General features: G+C 39.8%; 2 protein-coding genes across 9 annotated transcripts in view; one reads left to right on the top strand and one right to left on the bottom strand.

Moving 5' to 3' along the window:
• The window catches only part of PDSS1 (prenyl (decaprenyl) diphosphate synthase, subunit 1), a 49,897-nt gene extending 31,558 nt beyond the window's left edge, over positions 1–18,339 (top strand). For 2 of the 3 annotated variants that reach the window (XM_005856974.2, XM_014540733.1), the window contains 4 exons: positions 5,864–5,944; positions 6,045–6,158; positions 14,078–14,158; positions 17,556–18,339. In XM_005856974.2, the coding sequence (XP_005857036.1) occupies positions 5,864–5,944; positions 6,045–6,158; positions 14,078–14,158; positions 17,556–17,696 (417 nt within the window). In that variant the 3' untranslated portion in view covers positions 17,697–18,339. Of the gene's footprint in view, positions 1–5,863; positions 5,945–6,044; positions 6,159–6,527; positions 6,753–14,077; positions 14,159–17,555 lie in introns of those variants that run through there. The other variant, XR_313030.2, reaches the window with a different exon arrangement.
• Positions 18,340–18,996: 657 nt separating this feature from the next.
• The window catches only part of ABI1 (abl-interactor 1), a 107,298-nt gene continuing 101,977 nt past the window's right edge, over positions 18,997–24,317 (bottom strand). For all 6 annotated transcript variants that reach the window (XM_014540711.1, XM_014540698.1, XM_014540707.1 and 3 more), the window contains one exon: positions 18,997–19,933. In XM_014540711.1, the coding sequence (XP_014396197.1) occupies positions 19,758–19,933 (176 nt within the window). In that variant the 3' untranslated portion in view covers positions 18,997–19,757. The remainder of the gene's footprint in view (positions 19,934–24,317) is intronic.

Genomic DNA, 24,317 nt, shown 5'->3' with positions numbered 1-24,317 from the left:
TCTTTGTTTGGGGTTTGGAGGTGCCCAGATGAGGCCCAGCTGTGAAGCAATGCAAGCTGCTTTGGGGCCTTGGGCCTTCTTTTGGATGTTCTGGTTCTCTCTGACCCAGCTCCAGTTTGTTAGGTAATTTCAGATTGCAAAGGGCCAGGCCATTCATATGCAAAAGCCTCTGTGCACAGCTTGGGTGGGGCGGGATCTCAAGGAATCAACAGGGCGGAGCAAACAGCTATGGCTGCTCCTCAGTCCTACCCTAAGAGGCCCCGGGTCTCAGTGTCCCACAGTAATTGCTGCAAACACCTCTGAGAGAAAGCCGTCCTTGAGTTCCGCCCGATGCCAGACATGCCAGTTTCTCTCCGTATGAGTCTGGGTCCCCAGATACTCGCCCAGAACTGGAGTTCAGAGCCATCGGGAGCTTGTGACTCCCTCCCGATTGAAAAAGACAACCACGTCCTCAGTTGCCAGCCCTTTCCACGTGCGCCTCCGGGCCTCTGCACTTTACTTCTGCACCTCCTCTGAGTCTCAGTGTGCTTTTCTATTTCCTTCTAGTTGTAGAATTTCCACTCAGCTGGGCTTACTGTGGTTCTGGATGATGTCCATTTTGTCTTTTAGTTGTATTTTTGAAGTGGTTGTGCGAGGCAGCAATTTCCGGTGTTTACCTATTCAGCCATCTTGGTTTCTCTCCAGGCATTCACTTTTTATCTGCCCCCCCCCCCCCCGCAAGTGTTTAATCCAAATAAGCTTAGTCACTAAATCTAATTTCCAAACTATGTTATCTTTTGGACAGCTTATGAGTAATTCTTTTCATGATTGCTGTCCCATAGTGTACCTTTAAAAAGTTATGAAGTGCTGTGTTACCCAGGAAAAAAAGTCTAACTATAGTACTAGATTGTTTTAGTGTTTTGTGTTTTTTTATGAGTAGTAGATTCTCCCATTATATTTATGTGAAATATAAACAAGCCATTTTTCTTCAGAATATAAATTGTGAGCCATAACATTTTCTTTAGTTTGCATTCTCCCTGGCCTTCCCTCCGCTGTCCACATACTTTTCTTTTTAAAAGCTCAGTTAGCATTGTCCTTAATCTATAGACTAAAAACGTGTGGTGTCCAGTGCTAGCCCATAAAAAATGAGAGTTCTCTCCATAGAATTATCCCTGTTATATGTCCCAGCCTAACAGATGTAATAGAGATGAATCCTGGGCAAGTAATAGTCCCTTGTAATTAAAGCAACAAGAAAGAAAACTAGTAAGCGGCAAATGTCAATTGCTGTCATGATAGACTCTTAACATAATTACAGTTAAAGAGCTTTTCCTCGAGCTTCTTGGGTAAAAAAGTCCCCTGCCAGCAGTGTCTCTATTTTGAAAAGTGTCAAGAAATGGATAATTGTGAGCCAGAAAAGAACAAGGACAACATTTTCTTCCTAAAAAAGACCTAATTGAAACCCAAAGGAATGTAAATTATGTAGGACATGCTGGCCATGATTTCAGCCACTTTTGTCTTTATTAAAGGGGCTATTTTTATTCCCAAGAAATTGAAAGTTTTTTAAAAAGAGAGAGATGTACCCTGGCCTGTTTGCTCAGTGGTTAGAGCATTGACCCATGGACCAAAGGGTCTTGGATTCGATTCCTGGTCCAGGGCATATACCTCGTTGCAGGCTTGATCCTGGGCCCTGGTCGGGATGCGTGTGGGAGGCAATCATTGGATGTGTCTCTCTTGCATCAATGTTTCTCTCCTCTCTCTCTCCCCACCCCCTCTTTCCTCCTCTCCACTCTCTAAAAAAAATCAATGGGAAAAATATCCTCTGTAAGGATTAAAAAAGAGAGAGATTGATGAAAAAATGACAGACACAAATGCCAACTAAAAGAATGACCGATTTAAAAGGGTGCCATAAAACTGTTTCATTAATTGATCATACTCTTGATCACCAAAGTTTCTGTGAAGATCAAGATCCATCCTTACAAGGCTCCTGGTGTGCTCAGTGAAGCTTGCTGATGGTTTCAGCAACTTGAGCCTTAAGTTAGAAGCACTAGCAGGTAGAGGGACTGTTGGAACTAGAAACACTGAGAATCATTGTCCACACAAAGCGGACATCCCACAGGCACGTGGCAGCAGCACCACGTGGAGCCAGCCCAGGAACGAATGCCCTCAGTGATTGAATCCTGTGAAGGAGCCAAGGAGACGGGCCAGACTCATCCCAGAAAGGCTTAATTGTGGTCACAGACCTCTGCTTAGGAAGTCAAGACATTATAGCACATGTATTGGTTTATAAAGAGCACCTTGTTCTTCAGATTAGCAAGTGAACAGTGGATGCGAATGTTAACATGGCTCACCCTATTAAATATGAAATGTGTTATTCTGTCCACTAGGAGGCATGCTGGCATCATCCCAGAACTACCCACTTCCATGGGATGTATTCCTAAATTCCAGCCTATTAGAATAACAAAGCAAAATCAGTGTGGGCTCCCTGGATAAAAGTTTCTATATGTAAGTGCACATGGGTAGATATATTCCAAAGGTGTTGTTTTCAAAATTGCTATTTTTATATGTGGACTCCAGAAGAAAGCATGCAAAGCAAATTACAGATGCCAAAAGGAGGGGATAAAGAGAATTTAAACAACAGGATTATTGAAAACTAATGGAATTCCATGATGTTATAGAACTTGAAGGAAATTTAGCAGCTTATAATTCATTTTACTAAGGACACCATTACTTCACCCTGTTTTTAACCACTCATAGTATTTTAGTGGAAATAGTAATAAAATCTAAGAGAGGGCTATCTAGGATTGTTTTGTGGCACTGGTTGATATGAAAGTAGAAGTAATCTTAAATGATTGGCTATTTACTTATATACATAGTCATGCCGAGTACATCCTGTAGCTTTCCAGTGAAGGTATGACTTGTTCTCCAGAAAATCTGATGGGATGAGACCTGAGAGGTCTGGCTGCCATCCAGTGTTATTCAGTCCGACTGACAGTGGCTGAGCTGGGATTTGAACCAAGAACTGGATGTGGTATTCCTACATTCAGTTTTCTGAATTTATATGGGTACTTGTGGCTGGAATCAATAAGCTGTCTTTCTATTATTTAGTTTTCAATGATACAGAGTGCCACCACAGAACTTTATGTGGGTCTATTTATAGAATACTGTTTTTTGGTTATGTTATTATTATCTAATCTACAGATAGACCTTATTCAGATTTTGCCAATTGTCCTAATACTGTTATAACAAATGGAAACCATTTTTTTCTGGTCCAAGATCCAATCCACGCTCTCATGTTGCATTGAATTGTCGTGCATCTGTAGTCTCTTTTGTTCTGGAACAGCTCTTATCTTACTACTAGTAGGTGAGGTTCACTTGATCACCTGATTAGGGTGGTGCCTGCCAGGTTTCTTCACTTTCAAGTTAAAACTCCCAGGCTCTGGTTTTAGCATCTATTTATAATCCTTTCCTGAGACAGTTATTACTATGCTGGTTGCCAAAATGAATAATTCCATTATTCCTCTACATCACATTTTTACATTGAGTTGGTATTTTATTCTAAGGAAGTTTGTTTTAATCGTTCATGAGAACATTTTTTTCCATGGATTTTTCTTTTTTTTAGAGAGAGAGTGGAGAGTAGGGAAGAGGGAGAGAACTACCCACTTTCATGGGATTTATTCCTAAATTCCAGCACTATTAGAATAATAAAACAAAATCAGTATGGGCTCTCTGAATAAAAGTTTCTATATGTAGAAATAGATGGATAGAAATATTCTGAGAGAGAGAGAGAAAAAAAAAATCAATGTGAGACACATGCACCCTGACTGAGGGGCTGGGGATCGAGCCTGAACCCAGGTATGTGCTCTTGACCTGGAATCAAACCTATGGACCCATGTTCTAATTACTGAGCCAAACCGGCCAGGGCTATGTTAAGGAAGATTTTTGTCTATGGACTCTTGGTTTCTTATTTTATTATTTGGATTATAATCCTTTATTCTTATTTATTTTAATGCCCAGTTGCCCCAAATTTAACCAGTGGGAAGGCCCTTTAACCTCGCTCCTGTGTCGATGAACATATCCCTAGTATTTGTAATTGTGAACTATTGGAAACCTAAATGCCTGAGTGGCTGAGGAAACCATTGTATGTCCACACAATGGGATATGATTCTTTCAGCACTTCCTTTGTTTCTGGGAGCTCTGTCTGGCTTTCTTGTGGGGGATCAATGTAGATGTTCCCTCTCCGGTAAAGTAGATGCCTCTCCCCTTCCCCCATTTTGGTTTTTACTGTATTTGTTCCCTAAAACTGGGCCTCGGCCTGCTCAGCATGCTCAGCAGAGCAGTAGTAACTACACTCAGGTGGCCGGTGCCAGCTAGTTTTTTTGGAGTTTTAAGAAAGATTTAGCTAAAAGTCTTACTTCTCCCCACTGGAAAGGAAAACAAATACGAAGGAGACCGCAGGACCAGGGAAGATCCTTTGATAATGAAAGAACAATATCTATGTCTGAAGCATGAGGCTTTAGGCAATTACACACATTTCAGAAATAAGTGGAATCACTAAAAACTTGTTGTAAAAAATTTCTTAGAATTTAAGGAAGTTATCAGAGACTAAAATCCTTTCATTAAGAACACAGGTATAGCCCTAGCTGGTTTGGCTCAGTGGATAGAGCGTCGGCCTGCAGACTCAAGGGTCCCAGGTTCTATTCCAGTCAAGGGCATGTACCTTGGTTGCGGGCACATCCCCAGTAGCGAGTGTGCAGGAAGCAGCTGATCGATGTTTCTCTCTCATTGATGTTTCTAACTCTCTATCCCTCTCCCTTCCTCTCTGAAAAAAAAAAAAAAAAAGAACACAGGTATAGTTGACCCTTAAATAACACAGGTTTAGACTGTGCGAGTTCACTTACATGCAGATTTTGTCCAGTGAATACTCTAACTCAGTGGTTCTCAACCTTCCTAAAGCTGCGACCCTTTAATACAGTTTCTCATGTTGTGGTGACCCCCAACCATAAAATTCTTTTCGTTGCTACTTCATAACTGTAATGTTGCTACTGTTATGAATCGTAATGTAAATATCTGATATGCAGGATGTATTTTCATTGTTACAAATTGAACATAATTAAAGCATAGTGATTAATCACAAAAATAATATGTAATTATATATGTGCTTTCCTATGGTCTTAGGCAACCCCTGTGAAAGGGTCGTTCGACCCCCAAAGGGGTTGCGACCCACAGGCTGAGAACCACTGCTCTAACTGTATTTTCCTTATGATTTTCTTCACACTTTTCTCTAACTTTATTGTGAGAATACAATACATATAATATTCATAACATGCAAAATAGTTATTAATTGACTGTTACTTCTAAGGCTTCAGTCAACAGTAGACTATTAGTAGGTAAGTTTTGGGGGAGTTAAAACCTGGCCGGTGTGTTCAGTGGTTAGAGAGTCGAGCCATGCAACAAAAAGGTCACAGGTATGATTCCTGGTTAAGGGCATGTACCTGGGTTGCAGGTTCAATGCCCAGCCCAGTTGGGTTGCGTGCAGGAGGCAACCAATCGATGTTTCTCTCTCTTTTCCCTTCTCCCTTTGCTCCCTCCCTTCCACTCTCTAAAAATCAATAGAAAAAATATCGTCGGGTGAGTATTAATTGAACAACAACAAAAAAAAACACAAAAGTTATATGTGGATTTTTTACTGCCTGGGGGTCAGCGCCCATAACTCCACATTGTTCAAGGGTCAGCTGTACTTGCACGTGTTTGGTCTCCTGATAGCAATATTTCCCTGTTGTACACCATCGAGCCTCACTGCCTCTTACTTAAGGGAACAGATGTCTGACTCCTCCCATGCATGTTTGTGCCAGCCACTTATCTCAGAATTCTTATTCTGTTCCAGGTCTCTGTCCTAGGATGCCCTGACCCAGTGGTGCATGAGATTGCCTATCAATATGGAAAAAATGTGGGAATAGCCTTTCAGGTTGGTCCGCTTTGTAAGACTGGCCTATTAGTACAGTGGGAAGCATGGCCGTGATGTTGGGATGGTGGTGCTTATGACATTCCTTTTGTCCTTTCACTAGCTAATAGATGATGTACTGGACTTCACCTCATGTTCTGAGCAGATGGGCAAGCCAACATCAGCTGATCTGAAGCTTGGGTTAGCCACTGGCCCTGTCTTATTTGCTTGTCAGCAGGTAGGTTTTATACAAGTCCCTTGGACACACTGCTGTGCAGCCCTACAGAACCAGTATCCTCCAGGCACAGCTAATGGGAAGTTTAGATCATGAATATATAGGAAAGCATTTAGGTCAGAGAGCTCTATCTGGATTTGATCCTGGCTCTGGGACTGAGATGTTGGGGTCAGTCATTGCACATCTAAGCTTTATCTGTTTCCTTTTCTGTAAAACTGAGATTACAACCTTCATGCTAGAATTGTGAGGATTAACAGATAATATTCATGGAGATACTTTGTAAATTAAGTGTTGTATGCATTTAAGATAGCATTATGATTATTTCCATGTATTTGGAGCACTGACAAGGTGGTTTCCACATCTTGATTATAGGGCTGGACTTTGGGTGTGCCTCAGAACCCCTTACAAAGGCACAGGAAGGGCCTCCAAGCTTAAGAAATTCTGAGAAATTCTCCAGTTCCAGAAGTTTAATGGGACTGTTTGCTGCTCTCAGAGAGCCTCGGGCACTGCCTCAAAATGTCAAGAAGTCAGTGGAATGCACTGCTAGAACCACATAGTTCCTTCTTCCTCCAGATTGAGGGGCTGTCAATTAAGGAAGTAAGTAAAGCTGCCTTCATATTCGTAATATAGATGAAGAGCTTAGGAGGCTTTAAAGATACTGCAGTGACTTGCAGGGCAGACAGTCCCAGAGCCTGCTCTGGACATTTTGGCTGTGCCAAATGTCATTTGGAAGAAGTGGGACATTGGCTTGTATTTGGACATCCTTTTAATAGATTTCATCTTAGTAGTATTTAATACATTATTCTGCAAAGCAGTAAGATGTTCACCACTATGCCATGAAATTAAAAATTAGCTCTTTGGTCTGAAATTTTAGTAACTTTTAGTCTTTTAGAGATTTTGCCTCTATACTTTCCCAAAATTTACGAAGATAAATCATGCCTTCCATAGAAATCAGTGGTTCTATTTGAATATTATAGAAACCAGAGACTTTGCTTTTGATCTGCTTCTGACCAAAAAAAGGAAAAATTATCTTTTCCCCACAATCTAGTAGAGCCAAAACCAGGACACTTCTTCTCCGAAGAGGTTGATGGCTTGCGGGGCTGGGCCAGGTTACCTTGGGTAACACACTAGTGGACAACAGGCAGTTGAGGAATGAGGGCTGTGCAATGTGGGAGCACTTTGTGGAAGCATCTGTCCTCAGTACTGGGCTCCATCCTCTCAGAATTTTGAGGCAGAGATGAGAAGTGAAAGGTGTGCTATAAAAGGGTCTTTTCTCCTATTGAGACTAACTCACCAGCCCAAAACTCAAGAATGTTAATACGCCCTAAACAGTTTGGCTCAGTGGATAGAGCGTCAGCCTGTGGACTCAAGGGTCCCAGGTTCGATTCCAGTCAAGGGCATGTACCTTGGTTGCGGGCACATCCCCAGTAGGAGGTGTGCAGGAGGCAGCTGGTCAATGTTTCTCTCTCATCGATGTTTCTAACTCTCTATCCCTCTCCCTTCCTCTCTGTAAAAATCAATAAAATATATTTTTTTAAAAAGAATGTTAATACATTGCCAAGTTCTGACAAAAATTTACAAAATCCCCTTATATACATTAAAGCATGAGTGAGGAACGTTTTCTTTACCATTAAGCCACAAAAACAGAGGATTCATGAGCCATGTGAAGGTATGCCTGAGATTAGAAAGATCGGTCACTGGTTACCATCTACACAATTTAAAAAAATCAATCTACTCTTTAGAACCTGGGAGTAAATGTGAATAAAGAAGAATAAGATGGACTGATTGCACCAAGATTCAACCTACTTGGTCAGTATCCCTTTAGCTAGGTTCTGAGGTTATCTAGAAGACTAAGGGACAGGCCTCTCCCTGAAGCACCTCACAGTCTACTAAAAAGCAGTCTTAATTGTAAATAATTGTCATGAGCTCCATAGTACAAATAGTTGAGTCCTACTTAAACCATAAGGTGATTGAGAGTGGATGCCTCTTCTTATTGTGTTTTATTATGGGCATATTTCAAAAGGGACTAATCTGCTTTCTTCTACATAGTAGTGATGACTAATTCTGCCTTCAGATATAGTGGGGCAAAGTCAGGAGGAAAATGAACCACTCCTACATAACTGACTTGTCAGTAATCTAAAAGAGATCAATAATGCGAGTTTTTAAAAAAAAAAAAAAAACTAGGAAAAAGAACAAATCTTAGAGTGCCCCAAACCACATTTTTCTATGTGCTTCACTGGGAAATCCAGTATAACAAGGCGCACACTCACCCTCACCAGACAGCACTTTTCCCATCTGCCCATCAGGCAGTGGGAGGAGTTAAAAGGCACATTGAAGTATCAGAAAACTGAACACAGACTGAGGCTCAGCAGGAAGTAACTCTGGACAGGACCACTTTCCTGTTGAGCTGCCCCCTGGTGGTCAGTGCGCTCCCACGGCCAGCCAACCTCCTGTGGTCCCTCCCCGCCGGCTGGCAGGCCCCAGCTGGCCTGGCCCTGATCAGGACTGGGCGAGAAGGCTCCAATAGGCCTTGATTGCCAGCCAGGCCTAGGGACCCCACCTGTGCACAAATTTCATGCACCAGGCCTCTAGTCTACCCTAAAATATAAAAACCTAGGGTCCATAACGACCAACCGAAGGCTCGACCGAACACCAGAAGTCAGTCCTGAGGTCAGTGCTGGGTTGCCGTGGCGACCCAGCCCTGACTGCTTAGGGGGCTGCGGATCAGGCCCGGAGAGAGGCAGGGTCTGATCCGCAGCTTCCATGGCAGCTGTTGATCAGCCATTGCCTCTCTCTTTCTCCCCGGGCTTCGCCAGCAGCCTCGCCTATTTCTCTCCGGGCCTCCATGGGGGCTGCTGAACAGCCTCGCCTCTCTGATCAGGCCCCGTTGATAGGCCCAGAGATGCTGACTGGCATAGAAACCGACCAATCAGAACCGAATCTGGGTGAACTGTGAGGAGCCAATGACTACCTAGGAGGTGGAGCTTTTGATGCTAACTGGCATAGAAACCGACCAATCAGAACCAAATTGGCCGGCAGGGGAGGGCAGTTGGGGGCGAGATCAGGCCTGCAGGGGAGGGCCATTGGGGGTGAGACCAGGCCGGCAGGGGAGGGCAGTTGGGGGCAATCAAGCAGGCAGGCAGAGGCAGTTACGGGCGATCAGACAGGCAGGCAGGCAGGTGAGCGGTTAGGAGCCAGCGGTCCCAGATTGCGAGAGAGATGTCCGACTGCCGGTGTAGGCCCGATCCCTATAGTCGGACATCCCCCAAGAGTTCCCCAATTGGAGAGGGTGCAGGCTGGGCCGAGGGGAACCCCCCCTTCATGCATGAATTTCATGCACTGGACCACTAGTATATATAAAAGCCTAAGTGACCGAGTGACCATTTGACTGTTCACTATGATGTGCACTGACCACCAGGAGGCAGACACTCAACACGAGAGCTGCCCCCTGGTGGTCAATGCGCTCCCCCAGTGGGAGCGCCGCTCAACTGACAGGGATGAGTGGGAGCAGCTCCTCCCCAGATCCCTACAGGCCCATGCTGAGGGAATCCACCGGTGCACAAATCTGTGCACTGGGCCTCTTGTGCATTCATAAATTGTTTTCAAATCAAGTGTATGCTCTACTAAAGATTACACTGTCAAAGAAAAGGATTTTTGGCCAGAACTTTGGGGTAAAACAAGTCCCAAAAATAACAGAATGTGCAGTATCTCCATTTAATGAAAATACATTGTTTTCATAGTTTGCAAAGGATTCTTTAGACATTATCTCTAATCTAACAAATCCTCTTTTGTGGTATTATATTCATCCTACAAATAAGAAAGTGATGCTCAAACTTGGCCAAAGTTAAACATTAAGTAAAGAGCACAGCAGGCAGTTAAACGCTCCAAGTCTTCTAAGACCACTGTTCATGTTATTACACAGTATAGCATTGCTGTAAAAGCTAGTGCCTGGTGAGCTGGTCTCCAGTAGGTCTCCCCACAGAATAGGCATGGCTCTGAAAATGCACTGACAACACTCACAGAAGAGCCTGTGTGTCAGCTTTCATGGTTTGTGATTAACCTACCCATTTAGTGAAGTTAGTTGTAAGCTGTTTGTACTCTTTGTCCATAGGCAGGTGAGCTTTGTTTGTATATTAGAAAAATCCATGTTTGAACTTTTCCATTTGTGACACTGAGTCTCACTGGACCAAGACAATGAACCTTGGGAAGTGGCTTTTCCTTTTTAACTTAGCAGGGGGAACTTGGCATTTGTTGGATCCAGCAATTTGATAGAAACTTTCTCTCTGGAATTCATTATTTTTGACGTCTCTCTGAAGGGATTTTTTTTTAATCTTTATTTTTGAAAGCATTACATATGTCCCCCTTTTCCCTCCATTGACATCTTCTAGCCCACTCCCACTCCCCAGCCCAACCTTCACCACCCTATTATCTGTGTCCATGGGTTATGCATATATTCATGCAAGTTCTTTGGTTTATCTCTTCCCACCCAACCTTCCCTGCCTTCCCTCTAAGATTCCACAGTCTCTGAAGGGGTTTCTTGATAACATTTGATTCAAGGGATTTAAGAAAAGGTTGGAGATTTCTAGAGAGGTCCCAGTGATGACAGTGTACTTCCATGAGTATGTATGTACATACTTTCTGTAAGAACAAAAACCTCAGGTTAAATCTTTTGTGTGTTTTGTTTCGTTTTTTATCCTCACGCAAGGATATTTTTCCATTGATTTTTAGAGAGAGTGGAAGATAGAGGGAAAAGGCAGAGAGAAATATCAATGTGAGAGGAACACATCAATTGGCTGCCTCCTGCACACACCCCGACTAGGGCTCAGGCTGAGGAGGAGCCTGAAACCGAGGTACATGCCCTTAACCAGAATCAAATCCATCCACAGGCCAATGCTCTGTCCACTGAGCCAAACTGGGTAGGGCCTTGTGTTAAATCTTTAAAGAAGATATAGGTCTCAGATTCTGAAATCTTCAGAAACAAAATGGAAGTGGGGTGTGTGTGTGTGTGTGTGTGAGAGAGAGAGAGACTACATTAGTGAGTTCTCAAATATCCTTTAAGAGACCGTTTCCTTTCTTCCTCTGCTTATTATTTACTCAGTCTCCAAACCTAAATGCCAGACCGTAGCTGTACTTCCAGCTGCCATCACCATCACCAGCCCCTGCACCAGCTGCACAGGCTTCTGCTATTGTGACTAGTTGGTGCCTTAAAGAGTGACCTAAGTTTTGTTTAAGTGCACTCCAGTTAATTGATCCTTTGTAGTTTAGTTTATGGTATAGCTTAGATTTCACAGAGTTAGAATGCGGTTTTCCTACTCTTAAAAACAGAGACTGAGCCAACAAAACTTTTATTTCTCAGTAAATCTGCAGGCAGGCAACTGTTCTTCCCGTTATGTTTCTCATTTCTTCTCCAATACACATGAAGGGCACAGAGGAGTGTCTCGGGAAGAGTTTGATATTTGCATAGTAAAACTGCACACAGTACATGTTTCAAAGGAAGGACATACATTTAATGCAAATATTTTTTTCAAATTTTGCTTTATCAGTGCTTTTTATAGTAAAAGGAATTAAAAAGCATGTAGTCAGCACATTTTACCACACTTGTTGGTATTGCAGAAAAAAACTCATAACCATAAACAATGTGATTTTACCAGATGCCCAGGACAGTACTGCATCAGCTTTGAGAATATAAGCTTCTAGAAAGCCAATTTTGGAATGTGGTATTAATTTTTAAAATGCTTTTATACCATGGAATACTATGCAGCAAACAAGAGGGATCTCTTACCCTTTGAGACAGCAGGGAGGGACCTGGAGAATATTTTGCTAAGTGAAATAAACCAGTCAGAGAAAGACAAGTATCACATTATATCACTCATATGTGGAATCTAAAGAACAAAATAAGCTGAAGAACAAAACAGATCCAGGGGCATAGAAGCATGGAACAAACTGGAATCTCAGATGGAAGGCAGGGGAGGATGAGTAAGAAGAGATTAACCAATGAATTTATATGAATACATGCATAACCAATGAACACAAAATAATTTTTTTAAATGCCTTTTAGCCTGGCTGGTATGGCTCAGTGGTTGAGTGTGTTGACCCATGCCCCAAGAAGTCACCGGTTCAATCCCCAGCAGGGGGCAGCCAATCGATGCATCTGTATCGATTTTCTCTCTCCCTCTCCCTTCCTCTCTGAAATCAGTAAAAATGTTTTTTTAAATGCCTTTTAACAACTGCTAAATTCTGTGGTTAAAATTTTAACCACTAAAATAGACTGATTTGAGCTTTCCTGATTTGTTTCGTGTGAAGCTTAAATTATTTTATTCTTAAAAGACCAGTAACTAAAGCAGATTACTGGTTTTCATTTAAGAACTAACCAGTTGCTGGCTCTTTAAATATTATGAGTAAGTTAGCAGCCTATACCTGTTTGGAACCTCGTTCTGACACATACTTTGCTCTGAAGGGAACATTGTTAATGCCTCATCTGCCATCATCTGTTTGAGGTTTTCTGTGTGTCCTATTTTTGTTTCTAGGATTACTAACAACATGGTGGTGGTTTCAGTATAACAACTTATTTCACCTTTCAGGCTCACTGCCAGGGAAAAACTATGGCAACTGCTTTAAGCACTGACGTATCCAAGTCCAAACACCATTTGACTTCTTACTTTGTGGAACCGTAGCTGTTAGAGCTACTGGATTTCGGACCATGTAGTTCAGCTCCTCCATGACATAGATGAGGAGGCTAGGACCCAAGACACTGAGGAACTCACTTAGCTGTGGCAGCACCAACACAAGAGCCTGGATCTGGAAAACGGTGCCCTGGCTTCCTAATTCTATTAATGGTGACAATTCTCCTAAATTGTTGCTAAGTATCATAAAAGATAGGTTTTTCTTTTTCAAAGCCTTTTGTGCCTGTTTTCTCTTTTCCTCTTATTACCATCAGCTTAACACAGGTCTTTATAATATACTACAGTAACCTGACTTACCAGGTTTCTACCTCTCTCTCCTCTAAGTCAATGGTTTTTCAACCTTGGCTGCACAGAAAAACACCTGGAGAGTCTTTAAAATCCTGATGCCAGGGCCAGACCCAAGCCAATATAATCAGTCTTTGGCAGCAGATCCAGGCACGAGTATTCTAATCCCCCGAGTGATTCCAGTGTGCAGTCAGCAGTGAGAGCCGCTGCACTGATCCAGTCCACTCCACAAGCTGCTAAGGCAGAGCTCTGCATACCCGCTGCTCAGAAACCCCAGTAGCTTTTCAGTCTCACTCTATTGATTTTTTTTTTTTTAAGAGAGAGCGAGCATGGAAGGAAAAAGGATAGATGGAAACATCAATGAGAGAGTAACATCAATTGGCTGCTTCCTGCATGCCACCTACTGGGGACCAAGCCCGCAACTGGGGCATGTGCCTCCACCAGGAATCGAACTGGTGACCTCTTGGTTCATGGTTAGACACTAAACCACTGAACACCACCAGTCGGGCCAAATGTCACTCAATTTAATACTAAAAGTAGAATGCCTAATTCCCACCCTCATCCTAACCCAGTAATTCTGAAAATGTCGGCAGACACTAGAATCTATGAGAAATGCATGCTCCACCCACCTCTACTGAATTAAAAACTTGGGGTGATTCTGGTGCAATCAAAAGTTCGAGAACCATAAAAGAAGTCAGGAGATTTTACTACTTAGCAGTGCGCCATGGATAGAACAGAACATCAGAATGAGTACTGTGCACCCGCCCTGTCCCTGGGCATGGAAAATGGGTATCTTTCTTAGTTCTGCTTCTTTAATTGCTACAATTTACTGCTCCCCTACATGAACAAATCACCTTTTTGTTTTTCCCTACTGTTTCCTATTGTTACAAACTAGTATTAGAACATTTGATTCTGCCAGGAGCAATAAATAGATTTTTCTTTCTTTATGGTTAGTTCCCAGAAATGAATGCTTTGATAATGAGACGGTTCAGTTTGCCAGGAGATGTGGACAGAGCTCGACAATATGTACTACAGGTAAGATTATTCTAAAAAAAAAAAAAAAAAAAGGTATCAACAGATACAATGTGGGAAAGTTCTTTTAACCAAACAAATAACAATAACATTACATTTTAGAAACAGGACCAAGTTTAGTCCATTCTTGATTTGACAAAAACTCTTCAGAAGGAAAAACTTGTATAGTTCATTTTTCTTCCAGAATTCTTTCCAGTGATGCTAATTTAATTGGCCTTGGGAAGGGATTGGACGTTAACAGTTTTTGAAAGCTACCCAAGTGTTTCTAATGTGTTGAGATCCATTGGTTTGGAACCAGTCTCCCCACATCCATCAGCAGCACGAAGATACTCCCAGTCACCAGACTTGCCTCCAACCTAGTCCAGGCACTCACATGGCTAGAATATTATAGCAATCTACTCAAAATTGGCTTTTTCCTACTCTATCCTATATAACTGCCATAAATGTGTGGTTTAAGATATGTTAACTTAAAAAATTAAACCAACATAGGCAAACTGAACTATTTAACCTTCGGAGCTATAAGTTTATTTCAAATATATTGCCACATATCCTCAGTGCTTTTCTGTTTAAGCTAGATCTTTCTGTATATTTTAAGTTTTGATGACTATATTTTAAGAATGAGCTCTTTCTAATATCTAAATCTAACGTCACTTGGAACCAATAGATCTAGTTAATGAGATAAGAGAGCAAACAGTTTTTAGTAAGCAAATAGGGTCTGAGAGCTATGATTAGTACAATACTTGGAAGAATTCCAAATAATTACCTTTTAGATTTTTTTTAATTTCCAAAAAGCAAAACTCCTCCAAAGGATATGTTTCTCTTTTAACTCTCCATACTGTTAAGCATCATAATTTGCTATGGGTTACCACCCTTTTGGAGGGTAGTTTGTCAGTAGTAGTAAAAATTCAATATGAGAGGGGGCTGTAGCTGACAAAAAAGTTGCTGTGCCAGGAAAGGTTCTGGCTTCAGAAATAACGGTATTACTGAAGGCTCAGGAGAAGTGGGACTGACGACAAATTAATTGTAGTTCTTATTGTAAAACACTGTACAGCAAGCCTATGCATCAAAGCACCTAAAAAAAAAAAAATCCACAGAACAAATTCTCCAATTATAGCTCCCTTTCCACCCAGAGCTCCTAATCACTATTCCCTCATTAAATATGAATGGACAACTAGTATTTAGTAGGATTACTAAATAACTTATTAAAGTTTGCTGAATGAAACAGACTAAGATAAACAAAGAAAAATATAATTAAGGGGATTCAAAAAATAACTGCACTCATAAAACAAGAACAGAATATTGTCTTTAAACAATGAAAGAGAATGAGCTCTGAGAAATTTTAAATGACTGGAAACTAACTCCTAAGAAAAGTAGGAACATGGAATTGAGAAAATCTTCCAAGATGTAAAACAGCAAGGGAAGAAAATGAGAAAAGCTCCTAAAAGCATCAGCAAAATCCTCTAATAAATACTAGCAGGCAGTGAACACGGCCTTCCAAATGGTGATGAAACATTTTAAACCTACAATTCTGTATCTAGTCCAGTAATTCTGAATGCAAGTCATTATCACACTTAAGGACTAAACAGCCGGCTTCCAATACCCATTTTCTGGGTAAGTTATTTGTGGGTGTATTTTAGCAAAAGTGTGAAAACCCCAAGAGGAAGACATGAATACTAAAACCAGTGGAATGAACCCAAGAGTTCAATAAAAAGTCATCCTGCAATGGTAATTGTACAAGAGCTAATAAATATATACTAGTATATATGTAACAAATAGAATGATTAAGGAATTAGAAATATTAGGAATTTGAGCTCCTTTCCCAAAAAGGAAGAAAAGGAGGCAATTACATGTAAAAGTGTGTTCTGTAGTACAGTAAGGCATAGCCAACTAAAATGTGTCAGTTTGTGTCAGTTGGTAGAGTATAGAAAATCAAGAGGCCTTTTAACATGTGAGGAATATTCTACTCAATGATAGAGGCATCATGAACTTGGAACCATGGAGAAGGAAATAAAATTGCTGACTTGATCATACAGTACCCATTTTTATATTACAGAAATGTAAGCTTTCGATAATGTAAATGTTCAGCTTTTAGAAAAAAACAAACATACATAGTTACAAAATAGAATGCAAACCTGTATGTAGTGTTAAGGTACAGTTAAAAGTGGAAAGAATGGGCCTGGCCAGTGTGGTTCACTGATTGAGCGTTGACCTATGAACCAGGTCATGGTTTGATTCCTGGTCAGAGCACATGCCTGAGTTGTGGGCTCCATCCCCAATGGGGGGTGTGCAGGAGGCAGCTGATCAGTGATTCTTTCTCATCACTGATGTTTCTACTCCCACTCTCCCTTCATCTCTGAAAGAATGGAAAGAATGGGAGCACTGGTTTCCTCATCTACACAAGATCAAGTCACACATGATAAAGATGGCAAAAGTAATCGCCCTAACCGGTTTGGCTCAATGGATAGAGCATCAGCCTGCTGACTCAAAGGTCCCAGATTCGATTCCGGTCAAGGGCATGTACCTTGGTTGCGGGCACATCCCCAGTAGGGAGTGTGCAGGAGGCAATCAATAAAATATATTTTTAAAAATAAAAAAATAAATTTAAAAAAAAGATGGCAAAAGTAACAACAGAACTAAAGGCAGCAATACAAGGTGGAGGCAAATGTAGTTTTATAGTTGCTTTTATGAAAAATAATACAATAATTAATAAATAAAACAAACTTTCATGTACTCACTACTGAAAAACTACTTTTGCCCCACCGTGTTTAATCCAATTTGGGTCATAGGATGTGTAGGTTAAATCCTCATCTTTCTTAGCAGACAGGCAATAGATAATAACTAATGCTGATAATTAAATTTAAAAAACCAATGGATAAAAAAGCTGGTGCCTTTAGAAGAAGAGAACTCAGCTCTTGTGTACATTTTCATCATTGGCTCTTATGTATTTTTATTATGTACATGTTTTTTAAACTTCCACTTAAGATTTTTTCATTTAAAAATTTATTGTATAGATATTTTATAACAACTTTTTAAAAAGTTCTAGTACTTAAAAATAGATGGCTAAGAGGCTGGTAGGAAGAGGGTGGGAATGGGAGATAATCTGTAGTACTATCAACAATAAAAATATATTTAAAAATGAAAAAAAATAGATGGCTACTTGATATTAATGAGTTAGTTACTTTGTACGCTAATAGAGTAAAAATTTGCTTTAATCAGAGAAAAGGGCCTAAAAGAACTAGGCAGGGGAAGCTGGAACTGTAAGTTCAAGAAAGAATGTTAGAAACATAGTTTGGCTATTAACTAATCTAATCTCAAAATAGTTTTTAATTCATTATAATGAACTTAAGAGCCAATCCAATAGGTAACACACATCTGTTCTGTTTCTTTCTGTATTTCATAGAGTGATGGTGTGCAGCAAACAACCTACCTCGCCCAGCGGTACTGCCATGAAGCAGTAAGAGAGATCAGTAAACTTCGACCATCCCCAGAAAGAGATGCCCTCATACAACTCTCGGAAACTGTACTCACAAGAGATAAATGACAAAGTCTTTCTGTTATTCCTGGCAGCTATTTTACCAGACTGTGCCTAAAGAATTTTGTGGAATATACTTTGCTTCATGTGCACATAACCAAAAATCATTTTAAAAAATCATTTCCACCTTAATGATGGGCAATTATTTTATTAGCAAAGTTTTTCAGAAAAGTTTTAAAATAATTAAATCATCTGAAACTGTTATTTTAGCCCTGTAAATTCTAATCGAGGCATCTTGATGGTTATATATATGTGGTATTGTTTACACTGTTAATAGTCACATGTAAAGCCATTAAACAAATAAATAATCAATGTTAAAATTAAAATGGTTTATCTTGTTTCACCATAGGAGTAAATGTCAGAGAACTGTGAGGTCTACATTTCAATCAGCATTAGATTTTAACAGCATCCAAAATTTCATATAAGAGAATGGTTTATTATAAAAGACTGCACATAAAATTTAGATGAGTTATATACAAAATTAAGACAACATTCCACTTGGAAAAAATGAAATGTAAAATGTAGTAGCTTATCACTAGTGATACTGAAATCATGTTTAAAATTATCAAGGCAAAATGCATATTCAACAGTCACATTGATTTGGTAGCAATGGTCTTTAACTCTCAGAAATAAATGTTTTGCACTAGTCTTACCATTTACTATGCTATTATAGTCTGTAACGCCCAGTACATAAACTGCAATTTGAAATCCAGACAATTCCTCAATACACAGAAACCCACATTTGAGCGCTCTATTTTAATATCCTCGGCAATACAGAATTGTACACAAGATAAAACATCCTTCTAAACCTCCCTTAAATTAAGAGGAGACACACAAAGTGCATGTGTTGCATTTCAATTATGTCAAAAAGACAAAACAAATCTATTGGTCAGGTATGTCCCTGTTCACTGATTGATATATGACCCAGTTTTTCCCTAATTACTTTAAAAATCTTTTTATGTTGCTAGTACCAGTTAATGAATTAAATAGTGCCTATTCAAAAATCAATTGCATCCACTTCTACAAAACAGTATGTAAAAGATACTTATAATTTCCTTTCATTGAACAACAGTCCACTGGAAAACTGGAGCACTAATAACAGCAATCCTTAAGAATTTTACCCACAGAAGTGAATAATTTTACACATTTTCTTAGCTCTGAAAAAAAAATTACTTTAGAAAAGCAACTAAATAGATTGACTTGTAAATAACTTTCAGATTTTAAATCTTCAAAAATCAGTCACATTTGATTTTGGGACAGGTTGAGATAAGGCTGAAGTTCATATGCTGAGAAAATAGAACAATAATTCTGCAATAAATCAGTATCTTTTATTTATTTTTTTAAAAACAAATCAGTGAAGGAAAGGACAAAAACCTTTGGTTCACTTAAGTATTTGTGAGTGGAAAAAATTTATAATGCAAATTCACTCATTAAAAAACTTAGTTACAAATTACAACATTATAGATAACCCTTTTTTGTTTTTTTTTATTTCACATGGAAACCTTAGAGACTCGATTCATTTCAAGAGACCTAAGTACGAGTACTCCAAGAAAATATCACACAAATTGGAAGCATCCTGGATTTTTAAGAAGTATATTTCAATAATTAATTTGTATGCATGCTTTAAACAAATAGTTATAGTTCAAGAATGAGAGAGTCTAAACAAAAGGTATGACCAGCACCAGCATTTAAGTTTCTGATTTTAATATTAGTCTGACATAGCATTAGTAACCATGCTGCACTGAAACATTAATGGTACAATCTGAATCATGATTTGTTAAATATTATACCCCAGATCCCCAGAATATTTAAGCTGGTCATAAAGTTAACATTGTGTAAGTAAGTATATAAGCATAATCAGTTATAGACAGCCTCTTGTATAAACTGCTGTTGAGCAATACACAAACTGCCTCAAAGATTTATGCTTACAAGGTAGACGTTCAATTATATCAATAAAACAGCATGTCCTGAAAATATGGGCACATTTTAAGACAATTTTGTTAACCATTAATAGTCCCACAGTATGACTGAGTAATGGTAAGAACCTACTTTAAAAGCAAAGAAAAAAACTTAATCAGTATAGTGCATGATTGATTCAACATAGTTCCCAGGGAACAAACCAGTCACTCGATTGCAGACTCCTTCATACCAGCCATCATCATTCTTCTTTATTACATAAATGATTGCACCCTCCATAAATGACAGCTCATCATCCTTGTCTTTTGTATAATCATATATTGCCACAACTATGGAAAAAAAGAGTTGAAATAACAAGTGAGTGCACTATATCCAACATAATGTGAATTTTAAAATGTAATGCCAATTAAATCTATAGTATGGCAAAACCAACTATTTTATGAATATTCGTAACTCTTACATCTATAAATATAGGTAGACCAGTGGCTAACCATGTACCTAAATTAATAACTTGATCTTGGGGCCAAACTGACTAATTGATTAGACTAGAGAAAACAATAGTTTCTACCAATCTATTTAGGGAAGATCTCTGAATTTTAAGGGCTGATTAGCCATTTCAATTCATTTGTTCAAATATCTACTAAGTGCCAACAGTATGCAAAACAATTTTTCAAAATAACTGGGCAGCAAAGCTGCATAACCAATCAGTAAACCAGCTATCTAATTTGAAAATATACATACCTGGAGATAAATCTCATCCAAGGAAAATATTCATGTAACTTATGGGGCTATATTTAGAATATTTTTACAGAGCACTTTAATGATCAACAGGATTTTTTAAGGGGAAATAACTGAGTAAAGATGCATTAATTAAGACTGAGAGAACTATTTGCAATTCTGTAGTATCAGTGATTATTTTGAGTTCAAAATATTCACTTTGTTTGCACAGTGTCATAGAAAAAAAGGCATAAAAATTATTCTAGTTTTCTAAACTACTGGTTGATAAGTTTAATTATTCCTTCATTCTGCCTTCATAGCATAATGATGCTCAAATTATATGTACTTTTCTAGTAAATGTGAAATGGTATGCGATATGGATTTTTTTCATTGATTTGCCTCGTGTAGTTTTTCTTAAAATACAGAGTTCTTAAGACGTTTAAGATGTTCTGGAACTTACTTTTCCACCAAAAAAGATGGTTAGTCCCCACAATTATTCTGAATTAGGGAATTATAAGAGGCTTGAAGTACTAATCGATATTATTTGCTAAATTAAAACAGGCAATCTTCTCTCCCCTTTCCGAAACACTGTATTAAGTAAACTCAACAAGTCCATTTTAATCCTGCAGCAGAATCATAGTATTGTGATTACAAGCTCACTGACATATAAAGTTGTCTTTAAAAACCCCCAAACATAAAGAATAAATAATATTAAATTATTATCCTGGTATTATTTTTATCTAAGAAGCCACCCAAAAGAATTGAGTGACTGTTAGATACAGTAAAGAAAATAATGTAATAATTTAAAAGTAAACTATTAATTAGTCAAGTAATATTTATTATTTATGGTTTACCTTTGATAACATTAATTTCTTTGTATTCAGATTGATAATGAATTAAATTTTGAATGCTATAGACTTTTAAGCTAATCATGACAAAGGCCCGACATTCTCAAAGTCATTTGGCAGAATAAAAATGTTTCCTCTCACCCAGCCTTAGTGGTTGAGCATCAACCCATGAACCTGGAGATCACAGTTCGATTTCTGGTCTGGACACATGGCCAGGTTGGGGCTTGATGCCCAGTGTGGGGCATAGAGGAAGCAGCTGATCAATGATTCTCTCTCATCACTGAAGTTTTTTTTTTCTCTCTCTCTCTCCCTCTCTCTCTCTTCCTCTTTGAAATCAATAAAAATATATTTTTTTTTAAAAATTGCAATGTCTATGGCTGTTTTGTGCTATAACAGTGGCTAACAGAGATTTAAATATTTCATTTTGCAATATATACAAATAATGAATCACTACACTGTATACCTGAAACTAATATAATGTTATGTCAATTTAACCTCAATTTTTTAAAAAAGTTAAAAATATTGCCCTAGATAAGTAAAGACCTATACTTGCTACCTCTCACAACCACATCCAAATTATAAAGACAGAACTATCATCCAGAACCGCGGGAAAGCTGGCTGAGTGGAAGTTCTACAACTAGAGAGGTAAGAAGAAAGTGCATTGAGACTGGTAGGCTGTGCGTAGGTGCAGAACGGGCTGGCATCCATGTGTGCTGCTTTTTTAATTGGAAGGGAGATACAAGCTCCCGCTTGTTCTGAACTCCAGTTCCAGGCAAGACTCTGGGAGACCCAGACACATATGGGGAGAAACTGGACTATCTGGAATCAGGACAGGAACACGAGGGCGGCTTTCTTTCAAATGGAGATGCTCGCAGCAGCCAATGTTCCTACCCTGGGACCTCTCTGGTGCAGGGCTGACTGGCAGCCATTGCTGTTTGCTCTGCCATGGTGATTCCCTGAGAACCCGCCCCACCCAATTTACAACCCCAACAAAGCTGTGCCCAGCGGCTTTTGCATATGAATGGCCTGTCCTTTCTCAGCCTAAAACCTGTCAAACAGGCAGCAGCTGGGTCAGGTAGCCCCAAAGCAATCAATCCAGCAGCAGCAGCCTGCCTTGCTACACAGCTGGGCCTTGTCTGGGCACTTCCAAACCCCATACAAAGAGGAGGAATCTGCAGATCTCTCTGTAGCTCCTGCTGGGCGGTCCCAGGCAATGGCTGACTTTGCACCTCCTTGGAGATCCAAGAGCCAGTGTACCCAGTGGTCAGTGTGAGACCATACCAGATGACAACTCTTCACATCCATAAGCGACACACTCAAGAGGCAGACTCAGTGAGCACCAAAGCCCCACTGAAGCAAGCCCTGCCCCACAAGGGTGTCTCCTGAACAGCAGCTCTTCCATTGTAGACACAGCTGGTCCTCACAGCCAATTGGCCTGGAGATCAATTCCTCCCAGTGATACCAACAGCAATCAGACTTAACTATAACAAGACTGTGCAAACAGCCCACAAAGGGGTGCACCACAAGTGTCCACCTAAGGTGACAGGGGAGACTGAGCCACTGGGCCCTAGAGGACACCTACCACACAAGGCCACTCTATCAACTCAAGGAGACTCAGCAGCTACCCAATACATAGAAACAAACACAGGGAAGCAGCCAAAATGCGGAAACAAAGAAACATGTCACAAATGAAAGAAATGAATGAAAGCAAAATACTGGATATATAGTTCAAAACCACGGTTATAAGGTTACTCAAGAATCTTCTAGAAACCTCCGAGAAATTTAGTGAGACCCTCAAGGATATGAAAAAGGACCAATCAGAAATTAAGCATACACTGACTGAAATAAAGAATGACATACAGCATTCAAGAGTAGACTAGAGGATCCCAAGAATCAAGTCAAAGATTTGAAATACAAGGAAGCAAAATACACCCAACTGGAAGAGCAAAAAGAAAAAAGAATCCAAAAATACGAAGATAGTGTAAGGAGCCTCGGGGACAACTTCAAGCGTATCAACATCCGAATTATGGGGATGACAGAAGAAGAGAGAGAGCAAGATATTGAAAACCTATTTGAAGAAATGATGACAGAAAACTTCCCCTACCTGGTGAAAGAAATACACTTACAAGTCCAGGAAGCGCAGAGAACCCCAAACAAGAGGAATCCAAAGAGGACCACACCAAGACACATCATAATTAAAATGCCAAGGGCAAAAGACAAAAGAGAGAATCTTAAAAGCAGCAAGAGAAAAACAATTAGTTACCTACAAGGGAGTACCCATACGACTGTCAGCTGATTTCTCAACAGAAACTATGCAGGCCAGAAGGGCGTGGCAAGAAATACACAAAGTGATGAATAGCAAGAACCTACAACCAAGATTACTCTACCCAGCAAAGCTATCATTTAGAATTGAAGGTCAGATAAAGAGCTTCACAGACAAGAAAAAGCTAAAGGAGTTCATCACCACCAAACCAGTATTATATGAAATGCTGAAAGGTATTTAAGAAGACGAAGAAGAAGAAAAAGGTAAAGATAAAAAATTATGAACAACAAAGTGACAACAAATACCTATCTATCAACAAGTGAATCTAAAAATCAAATGAATAAAAAAAATCTGATGAACAGAACAAACTGGTAAATGTAATAGAATCAGGGGCATAGAAAGGGAGCGGGCTGACAAGTCTCGATGGGATGAGGGTGTGGGGGGTGTGGGAAGAAATTGGACAATGAGCTTACACCTATAAACAAGGATAGTGGGGAGGGGCAAGAACCTGGGAGGGGGGGGGTTGAGAACTAGGTGGATGGGAACTATGGAGGGAAAAAAGAGGAACATCTGTAATAATCTGAACAATAAAGATTTAACCCTTTTCAGTCCAACGTCCAGGCTGACTCAACAGACCAGGCGCTAGGAGCAGGTCCAACATGGAGCTGAGGTCGACACCGCAAACCGCTGCGATTATATGCATTGTCAGTAAGTTCAACAGTCAATCCCATCAATTAATTTGGACCAGACTGTTTGAATTCCAAAAATAAAATTAGACCACAAAGGGTTAAAAAAACAAAATTATTGCCCTAGCTGCTTTTGCTCAGTGGATAGTGCGTCAGCCTGCGAACTGAAGGGTCCCAGGTTCAATTCCGGTCAAGGGCA

Source organism: Myotis brandtii, unplaced genomic scaffold (assembly GCF_000412655.1).
Source record: "Myotis brandtii unplaced genomic scaffold, ASM41265v1 scaffold1058, whole genome shotgun sequence".
NCBI lineage: Eukaryota > Metazoa > Chordata > Mammalia > Chiroptera > Vespertilionidae > Myotis > Myotis brandtii.
This window is presented reverse-complemented; position numbering and strand designations above follow the sequence as displayed.